This window comes from Pleurodeles waltl, chromosome 11 (genome assembly GCF_031143425.1).
Source record: "Pleurodeles waltl isolate 20211129_DDA chromosome 11, aPleWal1.hap1.20221129, whole genome shotgun sequence".
NCBI classification, from domain to species: Eukaryota; Metazoa; Chordata; class Amphibia; order Caudata; family Salamandridae; genus Pleurodeles; species Pleurodeles waltl.
In genome coordinates, this window is record NC_090450.1 from 85,498,727 (window position 1) to 85,523,815 (window position 25,089).

The 25,089-nt window shown below is 44.8% G+C and overlaps 1 protein-coding gene across 8 annotated transcripts in view; it reads right to left on the bottom strand.

Moving 5' to 3' along the window:
- The window catches only part of DLG1 (discs large MAGUK scaffold protein 1), a 953,275-nt gene that overhangs the window by 197,210 nt on the left and 730,976 nt on the right, over positions 1-25,089 (bottom strand). For all 8 annotated transcript variants that reach the window (XM_069213151.1, XM_069213153.1, XM_069213149.1 and 5 more), the window contains one exon: positions 15,690-15,792. In XM_069213151.1, coding sequence (XP_069069252.1) covers positions 15,690-15,792 — 103 coding nt within the window. The remainder of the gene's footprint in view (positions 1-15,689; positions 15,793-25,089) is intronic.

Sequence of the window (25,089 nt, forward strand, 5' to 3'; positions counted from 1 at the left end):
GCTACCCTGCATTTACAATGTCTAAGAATTGACATACACACTGTAGGGGCATGGTGCTCATGCAGCTATGCCCTCACCTGTGGTACAGTGCACTCTGCCTTAGGGCTGTAAGGCCTGCTAGAATGCTGACTAACCTATGTGAGGAGAGGGTTTTATATAGAAACATGAGGAGTGCCATGTCGTTTTTTTCTCCCCACCAGCACACACAAGCTGTGAGGCAGTGTGCATGTGTGAGTGAGGGGTCCCCAGGGTGGCATAATACATGTTGCAGCCCTAGGAAGACCTCCCCTGGCTATAGGGCCCTTGGTACCAGGGGTACCTTTTAAAAGGGGCCTATCTGTGTGCCAGGTCTGTTATGGTCATTATGGAAACAAAGGTACAGATTTATGGAAAGACAAGTGGTGCTGGGGCCTGGTTAGCAGGGTCCCAGCACATGTTCAATCAAAGCTGGCATCAACAAAAGTCAAAATGTTAGGGGGTAATCCTGCCAACAGTGGTATTTTCCTACACACTTCATGAGGTTCACTGTCGGAATGATATTTATCGATATTCTTTTGACCCTTTTAGTGATGGGTTAATTTTGTTTTTTGATATTTTTGAGAACTTTATCCTCTGTGGGAGTTTATGGTGGCTGATCTCCCAGACTCATGCACTGATGGCAATTTTGCAAGCACTGAGAATTTGGTGATAGGTGCGCCAATTGCTGCCTCAGCCATCTCTATATGAATCAAGAATATGGAAGCCACACCAGCAAGGCTGGAATGGCAGTAAGAACAGAGCCTCATACTACAGCTGTGGAGAAGGAAGTACGTAGAATAAATGCTAAAACGAAACTACGGTTTTACTGAGACATAATCAAGGAAGCAGAATAGAACAAAGATGACAGACGTTTTAAAATGCAACACAGCCGTGTTTAGAAAAAGAGGTCTGATTAGATCAATTAAGTGACCCATAATTGTCTCCAAAGCAAAGTCTTGTTGGGCCAGAAACAAAAAACAAAGGAAAAAAAAACTTTTGCCTGTTGGCCATCGACTTGCTTTTCCTCTAACCAGGCATCAAATTTCATCACGTGTCCGGAACATAATTTGGTGGAAGGGCAGCGAACAAGAAGACTGACATACACCACACCTGAAGGAACATCAGAATCCATCAGTTGCTTCAGCTAAATCTCCACACACTGACGTGTTGCTTGTGATGTTCTGAATATAACACTGCCATCAGGTTGGACAGAAAATCCTCCTGAAGAGGTAACAAAAGGGACAATCATATTTTACTTGTCAGTGTTCACACTGCAGTTTGTAGAACAGAAACCTTAAAAGCTGAATATCTTGCAATCCAAGTACCAAGAGGCACGAAACCAATAGCTCCAAGTCCTGAAAAGCAAGGTATTGCCAAATGAAGAGCTTTGGGCCTCATGAGAAACTGATGTGCCACACAATGAATAAGGCACACTTGGACCCATCCTTGAACTTTACAAAAGTTAGTAACCAAGTCAGCTAGCCATTTGCTGCACATTTGAATAGCCTACCATGATTACAAGCTCTTTTTTATTTGGCTCGTCCTGGTATGCATGATCAACAATACTATTACAAAAATTCTAAAATACTATCAGTCCTAAAAAATAATTCCAATGGCCACATCTACCCTAGGTCACTGGCTTGATTTACACAATGGGAGTGGCCATCAACTTTAGATGCCTCTACTGCTTCACAACATTTCCAAAATGTTCTTGTAAACCAGTAACTAAGTTAAATGGTCAAGGGTGGTTTCTCCTGTCTGTGTTCTCTTCCCAGAGGTGACTGGCCTTAAGTTACAACAGCCACTAGAAGGTATCAGCACTTTTCTTTAGGCTGACGTGCACATTTGAGCAGGTTTAATGCTGTATGTCACTCACACTGCAGGAGCACTGAAGTTCTAAGGGGCCGATTCACTACATCATGCTGTGGTAGGTGAAAACAAAATGAAATTACAGTTGAACAGACCAATGGATAAGGAGGGCTTATCCAAAGTATCTTTGTCTATATATGAATGTATTGTATTTCTATTACATGATGTTCGCAAAACAGATAAAGTGGTCTCTATGCCTGACCTAAAGATATGATGCAATACGCCAAGACCCACGTTAAGAGTAGAATTTGGCTATTCAATCACAGGTCTTTTTTTTTTTTTTCAAGAGGTTAGGGGTCTTTATTTACCAATGTGCAAAAGGTGTCAGCAAGCATCTCTCCAACAGGTGCAACTGCACTGCAAAATAAAGCTATGCAGCCAAAGACTGTGACCTATGTTAAAGAGTCAAGGATAGGTAGCTCTTTAAAAGTATGAAGTTTAGAAACCTGTTGAGGGTCTCAAACGGGGAAGGACAGAAGCACTGGTACATCTAACTGGTTTTTAAGTCGTCACATCTTCTTAAGGAAGGAAGAAAACGATAACAACGAATTAATAAAAGCAAATATATGACTGTGGTAAGGAACTTAAAGGAAGGAAACAAGTTACTTACCTGTAACTACAGTTCTCTAGTATTGGTATCTTTCATAGAGTCACATGCTTGAATCTTCCGTACCGTCAACATGGGAGTCCCATGGTTTCACTATTAAAGCAGTCCATTGTACACTTATATGCTACAATGTAATGGCTAGCCACTGCCATAGCCTATCCATATCCTTTTGTAAAAAAAGAACCAAAGCTTAGGCTACAACCAATCAGAAAACAGCATCCCGTGGAACCTTCCCAGGAGAGGCTGACTTCCTCAGATTTTCTAGCACAAGTGTGATAAGGGTGTAAATTAGGAAATAGGGGAAGCCTCTCCAGGAAGGAGGGTGGGGCGCATGGAAATCTATGAAAGCTACCAATACTGGAGAGCGATAGTTACAGCTAAGTAACTTGTTTTTATCAGTATTAGATCTTTTATAGATTAATATGCTTGAATCTGAATAGCAAACAGTTTACAATTGTAAAATACACTAATACCCTTAGTGGGTGGCCGGGAATATTATGATACATCTCTGTACTGTTTACCATACAACAAATGGTATTGAATAAAATTAAGCATGAATGACAATCACTATTTGAGAGATGAAATAACAAACACAACTTACATTTACCTCTATGAGAAGAGGCTTACCTTATTGGAACAAATCACATAAGACTGCTTCTCCTACAGCTGCATCAGTGATAGTTAGCAACTCTAAGCAGTAATGCAGCATGAAAGTAAGTGCATTTTTCCATGTAGCCGCACAACAGATCATCTCCAAGGAAATGCCAGCAAAAAGAGCAGCAGAAGATGACTGTGCTCTTGTAGAATGTACTTTAGGCTTGGGTGTGAGCGGCTTACCCGCTTTAATATGGCAGAGTTGGATGGTTGCTGAAATCCAACGTGAAAGTCGTTTTTGTGACTAAAGCACCTCATTGGCTAGGTTCGTAGGAAACCAGTAACTAATTGGTTTTTCGTATTAGTTTAGTTCTCTACAAATACAATTTAAGACATCATTTGATGTCAAGAAAATGAAGAGCTTTCTCAGCTGATGAGGATGGATTCGGGAAAAAGGTGCGAAGAACAACAGGTTTGTTGAAACGAAATTGGAAGGAACTTTAGGAATAAACTTTGAATTTGTTCTAAGGAGAATATAGTCATCAGTGAAGCGTAAATAGGATTCCTTGATAGCTAAAGCTTAGATTTTGCTTACTCTTCTTGTAGACCTGAGTGCCAAAAGTAATGCAACTTTCCAAGTAAAATATTTGAGCTCTGGTTTGTGAATAGGCCTAAAAGGTGATTTCATAAGTTACGTACGTACTATGTTAAGGTTCCACTCAGGTGGAGGAGGTTGAATCAGGGGAAAGGTTCTAAACAAACGTTTCATAAATTGCTTGATAATGCAGTGAGAACAAAGAGCGAGAATTGAGAGAGCATCTGTTTGAATCTATAAGCTCTGTTGGTGTACTCAGCTCTTGCCTTGGATAATATATATATCTTTGCAATCCTGGGGGATGTTTAAATCCTTGAATTTGTTGAACTTCGAAGCCATGCATGCAATTGGAGAGAGGCGGGATGTGTATGCAGGATTTGCCTCTTATTCATGGTTAAGAGGGTTGGCATTACAGGCAGGAGAGATGGTTAGGCTTCAGAGAGCAAAAGAAGCTGCGTGAAACAGTGTTGTCGGGGCCAGGGAGGAGCAATGGAGATCAGGTGGCATGGTTCTTTATTCATTTTCATTAGAATCCTGGAGATGAGAGGGTATGGTGGGAAAAGCGTAAGCAAAGATCCTTGACCATCTCATAAAAAATGTCTTTCCCCCATGACCCTCTCAGTGGTCCCAGCTAGCAATGAACCAGTGTGTTCAGTTCTCTTGTGGACAAGGAGATCTAAATTTGGTGTGCCCTACCTCTCAAAATGGAGTTGAGAATCTGTTCACTGAGTTCCAATTCGTGGCCGGTTTGACTGGTTCTGCTCAGGGCAACTAAACTTTTGTTTTTTTATCCCAGGCAGATGCTTCACCTTGATGGAGATAATGTGTAGCAGTGCCCATTTCCAAATTCACTGAGTCGCTAGAGAGACCATGTGAGACCTCCTACCTGCCTGCTTGTTGAGATAATACATGCAGGTGGTGTTATATGTTCGTATGAGGATGGATGAAGTTTGAATTCTCCGAAGGAATGACTGTAGTGCCAGCAAAATGGCTCTTAATTCTAGGAAACTGATGTTCATTTGGAAAGAGAAACACGCCATCTGCCTCTTATTGGGAGATCCTGTAGATAGGCTCCCCAACCTTCCAGGAAGGAATTTGTGGGGAGGATGATACCTGGAAGTGGAGAGAGGAATTTTAGACCTGCAGAGAGATTTCTGGATGACTGTCACCAAACAAGTGTCTTTTTCATGGTCAGAGTAATCCAAATTTGGTCACTGAATGATCTAGTCACTTGAAGCCATTGTTGTCTAACTGTTCTTGCAAGGGCCTCATTCTGAGACTTACATGTGGCAGCATTAGAATGGCTGAGGACATCATGCCAAGAAATGACTTGGAGACACACAGAAATGAACTCTTTTCTTGACAGGTCATGAGCCAGTGATGATATTCTTGTCCCTCTGTGGAGAAGAATGCCTGGTTTTGTATGGTGTCTAGAGTTGTCCCGAGAAAGTTTATCCTCTGAATTGGTGAGAGCACAGACTTTCTGAAATTGATTGAGTCCCAGAGAGCAGAATAGTTGGCGGCAAGTTGACGTGGCTTTTGAGGCCTTCTGGAGAGAGAGCGCTTTTACAAGACAGTCGCAGAGATACAGAAAAAGCTGTAGTCCTTTGAGCCTCAGATGGTCTGCTACTGGAGTGAGGCATTTGGTAAACACGCAGGGAGTTGAGCGGAGACTGAAGGATAGGACTTTGAACTGAAAGTGAGCACCCAACGCAGTAAAGGGGAGAAACTTACAATGCTTTGGATGGATAGAGAGGTGAAAGTAAGTGTCTTGTAAATCACGAGTAGACATTAAATCTGCCTGTTCGAGAAGTTGCAATCTCTCCTGAAGAGGTACCATATGGAAGAACTTTTTCTGTATATATTTGTTTAGCTTTCTGATGTCTAGAATGGAGCGCCATTCCCCCAACCTTTTCTTTACTAGAAAGAAATGAGAATAAAAATCTATTCCCCTCTGAGAACGACAATCTTTCTCTAGGTCACCCTTTTGAAGCAAGATGGCTGCTTCCTTCTTGAGAAAGTGGATATGAGACACCGGTGATGCAACTGGCGGATGAGGAGGTGGAACTTGGACAAACTCTAAAATATGGCCATATTTTATTAAATCCAGGACCCACTTGCCTGTGGTAATTTGCTTCCATCAGTTGTAATGACGAGACATGTGTGCTTCTTTGAGTGGTAGGATAGGGGGAACTGTAGCAGGTTCCACTGGATTGTCACTTATTCCTGGTAGTCTCTCTAGATTGTGGTGGTTGCTCACATCTGGGCTGCTGTCTGGAATATGCAGCTTGCAGTGGTGAATGATACTGGTGCTGCTGGTAGGTGGTGCAAAATGATTGATAGTTTTGAGGTTGGTACAGCTGATAGGTTCCACGAAAAGCGTAGGTTCCTCCTTCTCCACAAAAAGACATTATCCTATACTGAAGCGTACCCGGGGCCCTAGTCGTATCAGTATCCTCCTTGATGGCCTGTAAGGATAAGTTACTTACCTGTGAATCCTAGTTCTCTTCCAGGGGTATTCTCATCAAAGTCATAAACATTGAATATTCCCGCCCTTGTGCGGGGACCCCGGAGCATACATCAAATACACACATATAAAGTATGAAATATGCACGAAAAAAAAAAATATATATATATATATATATATATATATATATATATATATATATATATATATATATATAGCATTTTTAGTAGACATATCTTTCATACTAAAAACTCATATATACATGTGTAAAACGGCAATGCAGGCTATAATCATAAACAGGCTAAAATGCTTTATTTCTATGAAGTTTTTTTAAATTTTTTTTTTAATCATAATAAAAATTACAATAGAGAATAAATATCTACCCAAGCCCCCCAAACTGGGCTTAGGGGAATAAGCAGTAGTAATCACTAGAGAAAAAAAGAGAAAAAACTACATTGAAAAACAATGGAGCATTCTTAGCCAATAGGCTGCATGCAGGTTAACACAGGAGAACCATAAAAACTTTGGCACAGTGCCTTTAAGAACCTGAGCACCTCCAGTATCCCACCATGCCTCAGGGGTGAAGGAGAGGTGACAGTTGGTTCACAGTTAGGCCAGTACCTTTTTACGGTGATAATCTGTGTAACAGATTCGAAAGACAGTCTGTCCTGCACCTCTAGGAGACGTGCGTCCGGGGAGGAGGGTGGGTTGTTAATGACTTTGATGAGGATACCCCTGGAAGAGAACTAGGATTTACAGGTAAGTAACTTATCCTTCTCTTCCAGGGGATCCTCATCAATAGTCATAAACATTGAATAGATTAGCAAGGCCATCCCTAAACTCTGCGGACTGTCTAATAGAAGTGCAGGAATAGATATGTATCATGCAAATACATTTCTCAAAGAGGCCTGCCCCACTTGGGTATCTGCTCTCGCATCTGAGTCCAAACAGTAATGTCTAGTAAATGTATGTACAGACTTCCATGTAGCAGCCTTTCAAATCTCAGATATTGGAACATTGTTAAGGAGGGCAGCAGTAGCCGCTTTTCCCCTTGTGGAATGCGCTTTAGACCTACCTAGTAGCTGTTTGTTAGCCAACTTGTAAGCATTAACAATACAAGAAACTATCCATCTTGATATTGTTCGTTTAGATGCTGCCTCTCCTGTCCTCAAATTACCATAATTTACAAACAAGTGGTTGGAATGTCTAATCAGTTTTGTTTTATCCAAATAAAATTTCAACACTCTTTTCAAATCTAGGGAGTGCAACGTCTTCTCCGCCGGAGTCTCCGGATTGGGGAAGAAAGTCAGTAAAGAGATAGTCTGATTGATGTGGAATTCTGACACCACCTTTGGTAGGAATGATGGGTGAGTTCGCAGAACCACTCTATTGTCGTGAAAAACAGTGTACAGTTCTTTGGAAGACAAAGCCTGAATTTCACTGACCCCCCTCGCGGAAGTAATGGCTACCAAAAAAGCAGTCTTCCACGTAAGGTGTTGCAAAGAGGCTTTTGTGTATAGGTTCGAAAGGAGGGCCCATAAGTTTTGACAATACTATGTTCAGTTCCCATGGAGTAGAGGGTCTCCTAATGGGCGGAAAAACTTTTTTCAAACCTTCTAAGAAATCCTTGACTACTGGTTTCGTAAAGAAGGATTCCTGAGAAGGTGACTTACGATAGGCTGTAATGGCAGACAAATGTACCTTAATAGATGATACCTGCAGACCGGACTTTGCCAGATGAAGTAAGTACGACAATATGACATCCTCCTGAGCCCGTATGGGATTGTGACCATGTTGACAGCACCATATGTAGAACCTCTTCCACTTAAAAGCGTAAGGACGCCGCGTGGAAGGCCGTTTGGATTCTTTCAAGATGTTCATGCACTCCTGCGAGAGCCCTAGGTGCCCATATTGCAGGAATTCAGGAGCCATGCTGTCAAGCTCAAAGAGGGTAGGCTGGGATGCAGAACCCTGCCCTCCATTGTGCTCAGAAGATCCGGTCTGCACGCCAGCCTCCTGTGAGGTTGTTCCGATAGGTTGAGGAGATCTGTGTACCAGAATTGACGGGGCAATTGCGGTGCTATGAGAATCATTCTGGTGCTGGATCTGTAAAGTTTGTTGATCACTACCGGTATGAGGGGAATCGGTGGAAAGGCGTAGAGAAATATCCCTGACCAGTCGATCAACAGGGCATTCCCTCGAGATCCCGGACGGTAGAACCTGGATGCGAAGTCTGGGCATTTCTTGTTTACTTCGTCTGCGAAGAGATCCAATTGAGGCCGACCCCATAGAGCGAAGATGTCTTCGACGACTTTGCCGTGTAGGACCCAATCGTGGGCGTCCTCTAGGTGTCTGCTCAGGAAATCTGCTTCCACGTTTTGTTGACCTGGCAGGTGAACCGCTGTAAGTGACATTCCTCTGGCCAGGAGCCAATGCCATATTGTTTGGGACTCTCGAGATAGGGGTAGGGATCTCGTTCCCCCCTGTCTGTTCAGATAATACATTGTTGCTGTATTGTCCGTTTGTATTAGGAGAGATTTCCCCTGAATCGATGGAGCAAAAGACTTGAGCCAGATGGACCGCTCTGAGCTCCAGTAGATTGATGTGGTACTTCTTTTCGTTGTCGGACCACAGGCCCTGAGCTTGAAGGGGACCCAGATGAGCCCCCCATCCCTGAAGAGACGCATCCGTTACCAGAATGTCAGATGGAATTACCTGGTGAAACGGAGCACCTACTGACAGGTGAGGTCTGTGCATCCACCATTGCAATGACTGACGTGCCGCTATTGGTAGCCGCACTCTGTCCTCCCAGCGACCTGTCCTTTGGCTCCAGTTGTTCTCCAACGCCTCTTGGAGGGGCCTCATGTGCAGCCTGGCATTTGGGACAATGAAAATGCATGATGCCATGGAGCCCAGCAGAGATGTCACCTGACGGGCCGTCGGATTTTAAAAGGTCTTGACACTTCCTCTTTATTGATAATAGTCGTTCCTCCGAAGGATACACTCTTTGGAGCTCTGTTCTGTGTTTGAACCAAGGTGGACTTTTGGTAGTTGACTTGAAGACCTAGAGACTCGAAAACCTTGAGCACAATGTCCCGATTGCTTCTCGCCTGATCCGGAGAGGAAGCTCTCAGTAACCAGTCGTCTAGGTATGGGTAGACGAAGATTTTTTGTTTTCGAAGATGTGCTGCTACCACTGCCACAAATTTCGAGAAGACGCGAGGGGCAGATTTCAGGCCGAATGGTAGTACTCTGAACTGATAGTGCCGTGAGGCTATCTGGAAGCGCAAGAATTTCCGATGCTTGGGAGCTATCGGGATGTGAAAATATGCATCCTGCAGGTCGATGGAGCACATCCAGTCTCCCCGATGTAGTTGAGGGAAAATCTGGTGAAGAGCCAGCATCCTGAACTTCTGTTTTCTTATGTACTTGTTCAGCAGCCGTAAGTCCAGAATTGGTCTGAAAACGCCGTCTCGGCCTTTTTTCGCCACTAGAAAATATCGGGAGTAAACCCCCTTTCCTCTGTGCGCAAGTGGAACCTTTTCTATTGCTTTCTTTCGCAAGAGGGTGAGAGCCTCCTTGCGCAGCAGGTTGAGATGAGATGGATTGCATTTGGCTGGTGGCAAACGCGGTGGAGGTTGTCTGAAAAGAAGAGAGTAGCCATTTTCGACAATATTGAGCACCCATTTGTCTTTTGTGATAGAGTGCCACTCGTGAAGAAAATCTGTGATACTTCCCCCCCACCGGAGTGGTGTACAGTGTTGAGGGAAGCGAGATCTCATTGTTTGGCCGGCGCTTTTGGTGTGGACTGCTGAGGTCTACTTGACCCTCGTTCCCTTGTGGCCTTACGTGCCTGAAAAAGAGGGCGTCCCTGCCTTGGTTGTGGCCTCTGGGACCAGTGAGGAGTTTGAACCCTCTGCTGGAAAGGGCGCCTGTCATAAGGCCTATACCTCCGCCTGAAGTCCTTCTTCCTCTCCAGGCCTACTTCCCTCATGGTGTCCACCTCGGTCTTCATGCGTGCCATTTCTTCATCCGCATGGGTACCAAACAGCGAGTTCCGTTAAATGGGAGATTTAAGATGCGCTGTTGAGCTTCTTGTTTTAAACCGGTCAGCCTCAGCCAGGAAGACCTTCTTGCACAGATTCCATGTGCGTACCCATGCGCAGCTAGGTCTGCTCCGTCCGCCGCTGCGCTGATGACCTGGTTGGATACCAGACATCCCTCTTGCAGGATTTCTTGGAAGTCCTGTCTGTCTTCCCTGGGCAACTTTTCTGTGAACCTGTTGAGGGAGTCCCACAGAGAACGGTCATACCTGCCCAGGAGTGCAGAAGCGCTAGAGACCTTCATTATAGATGCCGCTGTGCCGCACTTCTTTCTCCCCAGAGAGTCGAGATGCCTGCTCTCTTTGTCCGGTGGGACCGTTGAGGATGATGCCACCGAGTGGGTTTTTCAGGCTGCTGCCAATATTACTGAGTCCGGTGGCGGATCCGTTCTTAGGAATAAAGGGTCCTGTTCAGGCGCTTTATATTTTTTCAGGAATCCTAGCCGGAGCAGATTTGAGGGTGGCTGGCGCCAAAAAAGTGTCCATGGTTGGCTGCAACAGACCAGGCACTAGCGGCAGTAGCTTTTTTGAAGCTGTACTATGTTGCAGAGTCTCAAAAATGACTGACGAGGAGGTAGATGGTTCTGGAACCTCTATATTTAACTTCTGCACTCCCCTTAAAAGTACCTCATTAAAAGTGGTGATGTCATCCACCGGTGAGACCCGAGCTGGTGGGGAATCTGTTAAGGTGGGGGAGTAATGTCCGACAGATGATCCTGACGACGACCAAGAGGGCGATCTTCTGTGTCGTGATCTTGACCTAGATCGTCGTTGGGAACGTGACCTGCTGCGAGATGCTGTAACAGAGCGCCCAGGCCTCGTGGTCGGTTGGCGCGGAGCAGAACTAGCCCGTCCTGCCCGCGCTGTCGGTGTTCTGGGAAGAGAAGCAGTAGGAGAGTACATTCGTGAATACTGCGAATCCGGGGAGGCCGCTGATCTATTAAGGCTCTCCAACCATCTTGGTGATAAGTTGATGGGTGAAACGTGCCCCGATGATGCCGCTCTCGAGCGAGATGAATCGTTCCGTATGGAGACTACTGGCGATGGAGCAGCCTTGTCTGCTGGAGGGAGGCGATGTTCTACTCCCTGCGAGACAGGTGAAACCTGTGTCGACGTCTGTGCTGACGTCGAAGGGCGCGCCGCCATTTGTTCTTGTCTCGACGTAGAGTGTCTTGACGTCGAACGGCGATCTCTGGACCTCGACCTACTCGCCGTCGTGTGCCTCGACGTGGAGCGGTGGGAGGCCGACGGCGGATGTCGCTCTTGCCGTCGTGGCGATTTTGACGCCGTGTCTCTTGACGTCGGGGGGCGTGAGGTCTTCGGCGGCGAACGGGCACGCCGGTGATGGCTCGACATCGATCGGCGGGCTGCTGTCGACGGAGATATGCCCCTGCGGTGGCCATGATCCCTCAACGCCGTATCCTTCGACGTCGGGCGAGTCACCGTCGACGGCGATCTATGGTGGTGAGATGGTGGCAGTGACGACGTCGACGGGGAACAAACAGGTACTTTCCTACCTGCGGACGTCGACCTAGCCATTCTCTCCTGAGAGTGGCCTGTTGGCTGCCTGGGAAGCGAAGAGGATGATGTTTTCTGCCTCTCGTGAAGCCCATGAAGCCTGATCTTTTCTCTGTCCTTCAGAGTCCTCTTTGACATATTCTTGCAGTGTTTGCAAGTGTCAGGGCATTGACTCTGAGGCAGGCACACAATACAAAGAGTGTGTGGATCTGACTGGGCCTTCTTCTTCCCACAAGAAGGGCATTTGACAAAAAGGGAAGGCATTTTTCTGTCAGGAAAAAACTGCCAAACTCAGACAATGATGTTAGATGTCGAGTAAAACAGGAAAAAACACTGTTTTAAAGTAATTTTCTGAGAAAAACTGAGAGCTCAATGCTCCAGGATCCTCTCAGAAGAAGCCGGAAAAAAGAACTGACCTAACTGTGAACCAACTGTCACCTCTCCTTCACCCCTGAGGCATGGTGGGATACTGGAGGTGCTCAGGGTCTTAAAGGCACGGTGCTAAAGGTTTTACGGTTCTCCTGTGTTAACCTGCATGCAGCCTATTGGCTAAGAATGCTCCATTGTTTTTCAATGTAGTTTTTTCTCTTTTTTCTCTAGTGATTACTACTGCTTATTCCCCTAAGCCCAGTTTTGGGGGCTTGGGTAGATATTTATTCTCTATTGTAATTTTTATTATGATTTAAAAAAATAAAAAATAAATAACTTCATAGAAATAAAGCATTTTAGCCTGTTTAGGATTATAGCCTGCATTGCCGTTTTACACATGTATATATGAGTTTTTAGTATGAAAGATATGTCTACTAAAAATGCTATATATATATTTTTTTTGTGCATATTTCATACTTTATATGTGTGTATTTGATGTATGCTCCGGGGTCCCCGCACAAGGGCGGGAATATTCAATGTTTAGGACTATTGATGAGGATCCCCTGGAAGAGAAGGAGTCATCTATATGCTTCCCAAAAAGCATATCATCATCGAAAGGCATGTCCAAAGTTTTGCTTTGCACCACTGGATGGAATGTGGTCGTCTTAAGCCAACCTTTGTGTCTAAGGATGGCTGCACTAGCCAGCTGACGAAAAGCAAGGGAAGCTTTATCCACTAACGCATCAATTATTTCAGATCTGTTTTCTCCCTCTAATAAAATTTTTCGTAACTCCGGTCTTATCTTCTGGTAGAAGGTCTAGATATAGTGCGACATCCGTCCACATCTGGTGGTCGTACTTCACCAATATTGCTAAGGCATTGGCTGTCCGCACCGTAGTTCCAGAGATGGTCATTAATCTTTTGCCTATGTTATTGCATCTTCTACTTTCCTTGGCAGCAGGGGAAGTGATAGGTGTGGAAGGATTCTTTGATCTCCTCTGTGGAGCCTGGGTAATCATGGAGTCTGGCTTTGGATGTCCCACCAAACTTGCTGGTACATTGTGACTTTGTATTTCTAGTGTAGCTTTGTATTTCTTGTGTACATTATATCTCATTACACGTAAGTGAGAAAGGGCCACAATAACAATACCTATGTACATCACTGATCATGACGCTGATAATGCAAATCAAAATATCTTTATAAACTGTAAACAAGGGCAGACATCTTTTAAGAAATAATACAATTAATTAAATAAAACTGAGCAAGCTAAGTACGTTAAAAGTCTCTATTTGACAGGGGCACAGACCTGCAAGCCAAAAGCTGAGCTCTTGAGTCCCAATAAGAATTAAGATGGATTCACCACAGATTTTTGGAAGGACTACGGTGACCTTCGCTGGTGCCTTCATTATCTTTATACCTTCTTCCCATACATAGTTATTACTAAATTGCTCTCACCATTCTTCTTCATTGATCTTTAAAATAGTAAAGAAAGCAGCTCGACTGCTTAACCATCATAAGGTGAAGTCTAGTTGCAGCCCTTTTCACCAGGGTGTGAATAACACCTGGTGATGAGTATGCTGGTTGGCTTGGTGGAGGAGAAGGTGTGGGAATGATGTATTCATCTCATTCATTGCTAGAGGGTCTAATGTCCTGAACTTCACCCTCTTCCGCGACATCATCAGTTGAAGAAGGATCTTTAGTTGGTGGAACAGCAATGTGTCAGGGCCATACAGCCGTTGGTGTCCAAGGAGTTACAGGAGGTGGTGTCGCTGGAGGAGGAGGTGGCTGTGATCCACAGGAGTTGGAAAGCATGTGTGGTAGTCTAGTAACAAGGTAACTAAGTTGAACTGTAGATTCTTGAATGGATTTCATATATTGCTTGTTCTTGGCAGACACATGCTGTGGGAGGAATTCCTGGGTATAATATTAGTTATATTCCTCATCATTATCTTGATACTTGACATTAAGCTGTGATGGACTATGTGCTGGGCCAAATAAACCATCATCATAAGACTCTTCCAGAAAACTGGCTTGAGGTAATGGTGAAACTTGCTAAGGATCCTGGTAAAAATGTGTGGTTTGTGATGCTTGAAAGAGAAAGGTAACTTGCAAGCCTGAGGGCCTTTTCATTTTAAATGGTGGAGCGGTTGACGAGAAACGTGTTGAAGATGTGGATTAACTTGATATATGACGATGAGATTGTCTACGTTATTGTTGATGGTGTTGTCGACGATGTAGTGGTCATTGAGGGTGTGTTGGACATCGATGTTTTGGTGGTCGCTGACGACGTGGTAGTCGGGAATGCAGTCATCATCGACTATAACAGTGCCGTCGACGGTGGAAGCGCTGTTGGTCGTTGAGGCATTGACAGAGGAAGCTTCGTCGATGAAGGCTTCACCGATGAGGCATTTGTGGATGTCTGACGAATCTCTGTTGAAGGTTTAGAGGTTTTTGATACCGTTGACGTTGCAAGTTTCTTTTTTGTTGGAGTTTTTGGCAGCGTCGACAATGAAGAGCAAGATGAAAATTTCTGTTTTGAGTTTTTTGGAATACCAGATTCAGTCTCAACAGGAATGAGGGGTTTTCCTTTTTGTGACGAGCTTTGTGAGGGGTCATGGTGTGTTTTCTTGACCACCTTTTTACGACCCTCAGGAGAGTCTTGTGATCTGTCCCTATTCTTATGTCTGTAAGATGAAGTATAAGAGCTTGCAATGTCCTCATCTTCAGAGAGTACATCACATTTAGTTTTGAGTCTCTGTACCTAAATTAATAACCTGTCTTTTAGGGTTTTGGTTGAAAAGGTTCAACAATTTTGCAGTCCTTTACTTTTTTCTGCGGGTACAAGCAATATATGCAATCTTTATAAGGATCCTCCTGGTAAAGTCTCTTCTTATCAAAAGATCCACATGACCTGAAGAGTCCTTTCTTAGAAGAGTGAAATGGTGATAATGGATGAGAATATCCAAAATCAAAAGAAAAATCTTGAGCCGAACTCAGGGAGTTTTCTTTCACACATGTGATAGAAAATCTGCAGAACTCAGCTTCTCTTGGGAAGGTTCTACAGGGTGCTGTCATCTGATTGGTTATAGCCTAAGGTTTGGTTCCAATGTATTGTAGCATATTAATGACTAATGCACTGCTTTTATAGTGATACCGTGGGACTTTGACGACGGGGAAGATTCAAGCATGTGAATCTATGAAGATCCAATACTGGTGAATTACAGAAATATACCATTTTATGTGCCAACTTTCCTTCCTTCTAATTAGCAAATTTTAATATTTCCATTCCCACCTCTGGCTAACTGCATTCTGTGTGTGGTGGTCAGCAGCAAGTTACACAAATATGCTGAGAGTAAGGTCCGGTCCAAAGTACGGAACCTCAAATTCCAGAATTATTTCCACAAACTCATTTTAGCAAGTGAAAGATGCTTAATGAACAAGAAGTAGTTTGGAAGCATGATGTGCATGTAAACTAAAGCAGAACACACAAAATAAAAGGAAAATTTAAACACATGCCTTCAAAGTCCAAAAGTACATGGTGTGTCCTACCTTCCGGACGGTATTGCGCAACAATTGTTACATCTTGGCCGGCGTTCTTCAGGGCTGTTGCCGCCTGCTCATGTGTGGCTGCTCTCAGGTCTACACCATTGACCTACAGTATGAACATAGGAATGTACATCAAAGCCCTTTGAAAAGAAAATTACCAGAATGCTCTTACAATCCTCAACTAAACGTGGTTTGAAGGCACTACAAATAACTGATGATTCCTTCCTCCAATGGAGCAGCTCATGGATGGTTACATTCATGGAACTATTCCAGTGCATAATTTGTGCTGGTGTTTGTTAGCGCTTGGCATCAGCAAATATACCTATACTCTATCAGCTATTTATGACTTCTCTACTACATTGCAGCTCTGTCTATTTTTGAACAAAGCAGATCAACTGAGTGGTGAAGAATTCCACACAAAAAAATAACGAAAAACAGAAGATCCAGTACATAATTATAACAGAATGTGACCTAGAGTAGTCCAAAAATACACACAGATTTCATTTATTTACAAATTAAGCACTGAACTGTAAGATTTATCAATATGTGTATCCTGCAAACAGAATACACTGAATAAATTGAGTGTTTTAATATATAACTTGAAATATGGAGCCAGCAACTATCAACTTTGTGCAATGTACTTAACAAAAAAGGTAATCACAGGTTCACCATGAATAGGAATTGAGACTCTGGTTACGGGATAAACATATCAATATTTTGCAAGATTATTAAAAACAGGAAAACTTATCTTAAGGATAGTACAGACTATGAATACCATTTGTAAAGACATTTCACTTTTGCAGAGCATGGCTACATTATTTCTTAGACAGTGATGAATGAACCATATTAAGTTGCCTGCTGCAAAGAACGTGTAGCATGCAAAGAACAGTATTTTATATGCATAGCACAGTGGGTTACTGTTTTTGTTGAAGATTCTTTTGTCACTGTGCAGTTCATAAGTTACAATTGTAATGCAGTACAGTGAGCTATGAACTGCCAAACAGGTGCATGCAAACTGCATGGCACAAATTAGAGAGTTATGTTTTTTCCCCCGCAGTCTTTCATTATCCTTATGCTGCAAAAAAGAAAAGTTTTTTTGTATAGAAATACATTCTTATTATTTAAGTCAACTCTAACAACTGTATTATGTTGTGAATCCTGACTGCGTGCTTCTCCAGACCAAACACCCTTAAAAAATACCTACCAGTATGGATGATAGGTGACATATTGTACGCTGTAAAGTGCTACACTGGTATGGGAGGTGATATAAAACAAATTAATTACATGTGACAGAGGTTATGGAGAGAAGCAAAGCCTTTATGGTTTTACTTTCGTTCCCCACCACATATTAATGTGAAAAAGCTTGGGAAATGTAAAATCTGACCTGAGGATTCAGCTTTCCTAAATAAAACCAAACACTGAAAATGTAGTTATTACGATGCAGTGTCAACCTTCCCATTAAGATTTTTCAATTTTCGATTTTTTTTCAACATAAAATAATTATAGTTTTAGTAATTCGACTATTTGTTTGGTGTGTACAAGTTTGTTTTTTTTGTTTTGCGAATTACAGTTTTAATGTTTGAAAGTTAAATCATACAAATTGCGTGGGGGTCCCCAGCTTCCAGGAGTGATTCAGTGGGGGTCCCTAGGAGTCAAAAAGTTGGGACATCTGGCCTAGACCTCCCTAGAATTTAGATGTCCACTCAGAAGGAACTGGAATGTCGCATCATGGCCTTACAGATTACAGCTGCTACTAAATACTTTGCCTTGGGCAAGTTACCCGTCCTGGGTAGCCTCTGTAATATTTTATAAAGCCTACTCGGGTACTCTTGTTTCTAAACTAACGCAGCTCTTTCAAAAGTCCCTGCAGAAAGGCACTTCGCCTCAGTCGCTCCGAGAAGCATACTTATTCCCTAATCTGAAGCCACAGAAGGACCCACTTGATTCTTCATTTTATAGACCAACCGGAATACTTCTTGCTCATTACAAGATCCTCAGTAACGTCCTGGTCGACCAACTGCATGGAGTTCTGATGGTTCTGATCCAGCCTGACCAGAATGGCTTTTGCCGGGGACAGAGTACCTCTGGTAACATCAGTAGGCTCTATAGACTCATGAACATATCCCCACAACTACTGCATGAAGCAGATGGCTTGATATTGGATCTAGAGAAATCATTTGATACTTTTAATTGAAGCTACCTCTTTAAGGTCTTCCTTCACTTTGGCTTCAGGACCCGCTTTCTATGCCTAACACAGTTAATATAAAAGTGCTCTGTAACTAGATTCCTGCATGTCTGACCCGTTTGTAGTCAGTAGTGGTATCGGACAGGACTGTCCGCTCTCGCCCCTCTATTTCACCTTAGCCATGGAACCACTGACAACTGGAATGTGATGGGCAGTGCGAGCATAGGGTACCACCTTCCCAGTGGAATCCATGCAATTTCCCTTGATGTGGATGATGTTCTCCTGAGAGACCTTACCCCATCTCTCTCCCTACACCCCCCCCTCCCCGAAACAAGGCACCAAGGAAATCGCTGCTCATATACTAGAGTTGGACAAGCCTCAGGACTCCAATTCAACAAGGGCAATTCCTCCTCTTGTCTTTATGCCATGGTTCTCACCATCTCTCCCTATAATCTCACAAGGTGATAATCTGGTAATTGTGAGGACACCATGATTCGATACCTGGGGATCAATATATATCGCAAAGAGGAGGATCTGTGTGAACATAACTTGAGGAGGTGTATCTCCTCCCTCAGAAGCCTGGTAGAAGGCCCCTACTTTCAGTTATGGGGTGGATCGGTGTCTCAAAGCTGCTCCCTAGACTCCAATACTATTTTGCCAACCACCCCATCTACTTAAATCTCACTGACCCTTCAGGGACTGGGAAGCGCTGTAAGAGGACCTGATATGGCTGGCAGCCACCAGAGGGTGTCTACGGCCTCCCTGAGGCACCTGGTTGATCAAGGTGGCCCTAACATTATTATTTAGCGGCCCAACTGTACTGGCTGGACAGATGGCTCTCTAGGGTGGTGCTGAAGGAGATTGGGGAGTGGATGAGCCATTTCAGATTGCTTGACTTACTAAACCTGGTCCCACACCATTTGTGTCACCACCAAATAACTCCGGTAGACCCGAATCGTCTCGTATACTGAGGGAGGGCAGCAGAACTGTACACGCTGGGGGACTTATTACAGGATTGTCTACTTCAGTCCTTTCAAACCCTACGCAACCAATACACCCTACATGAGGGTCAAATCCTAAAGGTCTCATAACCAGTGGCTTATGCACTGGATGGGCAAAACAGATGCGGAGCCACCTGTGCCCCAACCAACCTATACTCTGTACACAATCTGTAATACCAAACACTGAGTCACTAGGATATCCGAATAGCAGATCAACTCTGTCCCAGTGCCTCACCAATGCTTGTGTGGGACTTGAGAAGCAGAGTTCGGGTCAGCACTACACATGAAGGATTGGGCAAGGGTTCTGAACTACCCTGATGCCATTTCCCAAACTCAAGGTTCAAACTAACAATTCTTTATCTTGCACCAAGCCTACGTCTCCCCTGCTAAACTCCATAACATTTTCCAAAGAGACAAAGCGTCTTGTCCCAGCTGTGCCCCCACAAGTGCGGACCTCTAATGTATGATTCTGATATGCCCATCCCTCTCCTTCACTTGGACCAAATCTTCCGAACACTCTCTCCCTGGCCTAGTACACCACTCCAGTATATATGGAAAATAGGTTCAGCAGGAATTTTCTGCCAACCGAAATGCGGCAAGGCTGCCACTCATTTCCTGGAACATAGCCTTCTTCTGGAGGAGGAATTCATTAGACCTCTCAACCCTGCCAAGTGAAAGACAAGCAACCTACATTTTACGCTGCTCATTACTCTGAAATTCCTACCTATCCCCTGTTCCCAACATCTTGCTCTGCTTTTACCCTACATCGTGATCACACTAGAAGACAGCCCAGTAAGTGGCTCTGCTCCCAACCACATCTACCCCACTTATCTGAACAATAACCCCTCTACTCCGCCTCAGTGTTCACCAATCACCAGCAATCTCCACTCTCCCAGCCTGAGCTGAGGTTAACAGTTCTTTCATAACTTCCTTTTTCATTGCCTAAACACAATAACACTTCTCCACCAATTTCCTCCATGCAGTATATTGTGAGTCACTTCTTTGCCATGCTGGACCTTGAGTCATCAAGATCTCCCGGTCCTCCACTACTCTCAACATCTGAACCCATCTGCTTCCGGTGCCTTATCCCTGCAAACTAGAATCTCAGATTAGTTGCATGTTTACTAAATTCACAACTGAATCCCCACATTACTTTTATCCTTACTTCATTTAACATTCTTATATCCTGATTGACGAAATGACAAAATGTTTTCACTGCGTTTTTATTGTAAAATGCAATAAAAATAAATGTAAAAAAAAAATTAAAAGAAGATTTCTCTTTATTAAGAAAATCAACAGCTTGCAACAACTGCACTAATGAATGAATTTCACAATACACACAACCATAACACTACCAGTGAAAGAAACAGGGAACCCTGGAAATGTCTACAATGTCATAACTGCGTGTGACTATTTCGCTGACAAGGACCCAAGGTCAGCAAGGTCATCTTGTTAGTAACTGTTGCACTTTAGTTACAAGACTATTTACAAACACGGACCACAGAACCAAGAAAAAGAAATGTTACTTACCCTGTAAGCATTTGTTTGTTTCAAGTAGTGCTGTGGATTCACATGATCTGCATACTCCTGCCATCTTGTGTTGGGTTAGCAGGTATGCCGGGTGTTTGTCTTTGAAGAAAGTCTTTCGAGTCACGAGGTACAGTGACGACTCCTCTTTGATACAGCACACTTGCACCAACTCCAATGTAAGACTGTTTTTCCCCACAGGCAGGTGACAATGGAGTGTAGAGTAATTGCAAGTAATGAGATGTCTATGTGAGAAAATAGAAAAACTGTACCAGCCACAGTTGTCCGGGGAGGAGGGTTGACACATGGATCTACGGCACTACATGCCACAAACAGATGCTTACAGGATAAGTAACATATTCCGCTTGAGGCATGTGCAGCCGTAGATACACATGGCTCTGCACAGACTGTAAAGCAGTCCACTCTCAAAAGTGGTGGCTAACCTGTGGGTGTTGCAGTTGTCCGTAAAAGAGTGCCCGGCACTGCCTGACCTACACTGGCGTGCTTAAATAGCCACTCAATAATGTTTGGTGAAGGTGTGTGGTTTTCACCATGTCATTGTTTTGCATATGTCAACTATGGGAATGATTCTTAGGAAAGCCATGAATGTCCCTCTTTTCCTAGTAGAGTGTGCTCTAGGAGTAGGACAAGTTAATTTGGCATCACCTAACACGTTTTAATGCATTTTACTATCCATATGGCTATGTCTGATTTGGATATCGGGCTGTCGTTATGAGGAGGTGAAGAAAAAAAAAAGTTGTTCAGTTTTCCTAAAAGTTTTAGTTCTACCAATACAGAACATAAGGACTCTTAACGTACATGTTACTTAGCTTCGGTAACAAAATATCTGGTAGAGACATACTCTAGTTGCAGATTCCTTACCTTAGAATTTAGCCAAGCGTCAGACTGGATCTGGATATTTTTCTACGAACAATACCCTTGCGTGTTGGTAGGTGGCGTCGGTCGACTCTGGGCACCGTGATGATGTTGGGAGTATTACACAGGCGCCGCCTCAGCGCAGTGACGTCAGTTTCTTTTAACAACTTTCCATGCCAAAGCACAGAGCGGCTAAGAACACAGATTGGTGTGCCAGAGCTAAGGATCTAAATGGGGAATCCCTGTCCCTGTAAACAGTTCGCAAGCAGGGAGGATGGGTGGGTGGGTTGGTAAGGAATCTGCAACTAGATTAGGTCTCTACCAGATATTTCGTTACCAAAGGTAAGTAACTTGTACATCTGATAGAGACTTCTAGTTTCAGATTCCTAACCTTATAATAGATACCCAAGCAATGCCATCCTCGGAGGTGGGCTGCAAACCAAGATCATACTAGAAAGTCCTGCAGGACCAAACGTCCAAAGTAACCGTTCTGACGGACCTGACTGTGCATGCAGTAGTGTTTAGCAAACGTGTGCAGGGATGCCCACGTAGCTGCCTGGCAGATATCCAGGACAGGGACTCAGCGTGCTAACGCTGTGGAAGCAGCAGTTACTCTGGTGGAATGAGTGTGCAAGCCCTTAGGGGGTTGCTTCTTGGCCAAAGCCTAGCACATCTTGATGCAAAGAAGTACCCATCGAGAGAGGGTACGTTGTTGCACCGCCTTCCCTTTCTTCACACCCACATACCCAACAAAGAGTTGATCGTCTACCCGAAATCTTTTGTACAATTAAGATATAACGCCAATGCTCTTTTTGGGTCCAGTCTCTCCTCATTGGAAGGATGTGGGGGTGGGTAAAAAGTAAGTAAGGTGATGGACTGGCCTACATAAAAAGGCGTAACAACCTTGGGAAGGAAAGAAGCCTTAGTGTGCAACACCACTTTGTCAGGGTGCACAGTCAAGAATGGAGGCTTGGACGAAAGGGCGTGAAGCTCACTCACTCTGCGAGGAGAAGTGATGGCAACAAGAAAGACAGTCTTGAAAGTAAGGAGTCATAAAGGGAAATTGTGCATCTGCTCAAAGGGAGCACACATTAAGTAAGGACAAGATTCAGGTCCCATTGAGGCATGATAAATGTAGTGGGACGAAATAAATGAGTGAGACCTTTAACAAATCTATTCACAATAGGAGATTTAAAGATGGAGGGCTGATCGGATAGCCTAAGAAAGGCCGAAATGGCAGATAAATACCCTTTAAGGGTGCCCAAAGCAGAGCCCAGCTGGGCCAAAGAAAGAATGAACTAAAGAACCTCAGAAAGAGGGGCAGAAAGGGGATCAAAATATTTGCTGGTGCACAATGTCACAAATTTATGCCAACAACAGGCGTATACAGTTTTTGGTGGAGGGACGCCTGGCTTCCAAGATAACATCACAGACTTTAGATGGAAGATCAAAGTGTTGTCAACTGTTGCCGCTCAATCACCACAGTGAAGGAGGAGATTGGACAGGTTCGGTGGAGAACCAGCCCGGGTTGCTGTGACAGAAGATCCGCCTGAAGAAGCAGTCTGCGTGGACGAACGATGGCCATTCTCAATAGCTCTGGATACCATACTCTCCGTGCCCAGTCCGGAGCCATCAAGATTATTTGGGCTTGTCGTTTCTGATCTTCTTGAGCACAGGAGGTCGGAGTTCCACTCGGGATGAAAAGCATCTGAGTCAGTGCCACCTTGGAAACGCCAATGCGCAAAACAGCTGACATTGCGCTTTCTCTGTGGAGATGAACAGATCTAACCAAGGCTCTCCCCCCACTGCTGAAACAGACCTTGCATCACCTCCAGATGGAGATGCCATTCGTGATCGGCTGTGCATAGACAGTTGAATTTGTCCGCTCTGGCATTCAGAGAACCCACCAGATGTTGAACTATTGAGGTAATGCCCTGATGTTCCAGCCATGTCCAGAGGCGTAGTGCCACATGGCGGTAGTATTGTCCATGAACACCTTCACTATTTTCCCTTTGCGAGAGGGAAGAAATGCTTTCAACGCAAGCCTGATCGCCCGGAGCTCCAGAAGATTGGTATGGAGCCCAAACTCCGCTGGAGACCAGAGGCCTCTGATCTCTGCCTCTCCCATGTGGCCGCCACAACCCAGAAGCAACGCATCTGTCAGTACGGATAGATCTGGCTGGGGAAGGAGAGGGATCTGTCGTGGACCCAATGCAAATTCGAAAGCCACCACTGCAGGTCTTTCGCAATCCCCTCAGAGATCTGGACCATGTCAGAGACATTACTCTGATGCTGCGCCCACTGGAACTTTACGTCCCACTGCAAGGCGCGCATATACCATCTGGCATGGGTCACTAGCAGGATGCAGGAGGCCATGAGGCACAGCAGCCTTAGAGTCAGTCTCACTGTAACCCAAGACAGAGGCTGAAAGATCGAATTCTTGCCTGAATATCTTGGATTCGCTTTCCAGGAGAATAACCCCGAAACTGCACTGTGTCCAGAAGGTGTGACTTCAGCACATTGATAGTGAGCCCCATTATATGCAGGAGGCGCGCCGCAGTCTGAAAGTGGGAAACAACTTTTCTGGCGCAAGTCTGCCTTCAACAGCCAGTCGTCTAGGTAAAGAAAGACTGAGACCCCTACCTGCGCAGATGAGCTCCAACCACTGCCATCACTTTCTAAGAATACCTGAGGGGCGCTGGTAAGGCCGAAGGGGAGCACGGTAAACTGATAGTGCTTGTGACCTACCACGAATCAAAGGTAGCATCTGCGAGCAGGCAGGATGGGAATGTGGAAATAAGCATCCTACAAGTCCAGTCTCCTGAGCCAAAGGCCGACAGGACCTGAGCCAGGGTGAGCATTTTGAAATTCTCCTTCTTGAGGAAGTAGTTGAGGTCCCGAAGGTCTAGGATAGGACGTAAGCCCTTGTCTTTTTTTGGCACCAGAAAGCAGCGGAAATAACAACCACGACCTACTTCTGACACTGGGACCTTCTCTATTGCTCCCTTGGACAAGAGAGCAGAGACTGGCAGAGAAGTGCCACATGATCCTCCGGAAGTTAGGTGATTGATGGAGGCATCTCCGGTGCGGCAGATTCAAAAGGGAGGGAATAGCCCTTTCAAACTATCTGCAAAACCCACCTGTCCATAGTGATGGATTCCCAGTGGGGCAGGTGATGACGCATCCTGCCGCCAACTGGTTCGGAGGGAGGGAAGGGACTAGGAGGGTTTGGAGGCTGCAGCCGGAGCAGGTGTGGATTGGGCAGACCTCTGGTTCCCTGTCCCACGACTACATGGGATTCCGCGTCCCTGGCCACGCAGCAGCTGAACAGCATGGGTGCACGGTGGCTGGGTGGAGGATGCGCCAGGAAGCCCCTTTCCTGGCCACAAAAGGGGTGAAAGGTGGATTTGTTGGGGGCGACGGGCATTGGAAAGACCAAGGGACCAAGCCGTTGCCCGGGAGTTATTGAATCTCTCCAAGGCCAAGTCCGCATGGTCTCCAAAGACATGGGAGCCATCAAAAGGCATGCCCAATAGAAACTGTTGAACATCCCCCAAAAAAACAGACGTACGCCCAGAGAGCCAGTCGTGTGCAGCCCACATCGGATTGTGAACTGTGCTGCATCTCTTCCATCGTTGACAGCTTGGGTGACGACATCACGGGCTTCCTCCAGTATCTGTGGCAGAACTTGCGCAACAGTATCCCACAGAGAGTGTGTATAGCAGCCCAAAAGGAAGGCGATGTTCATGTACCGCGGCCCGAGACTGCAGGAAGAAAACATCATCTTCCCAAATTGTTCCTGCCTTTTTGATTC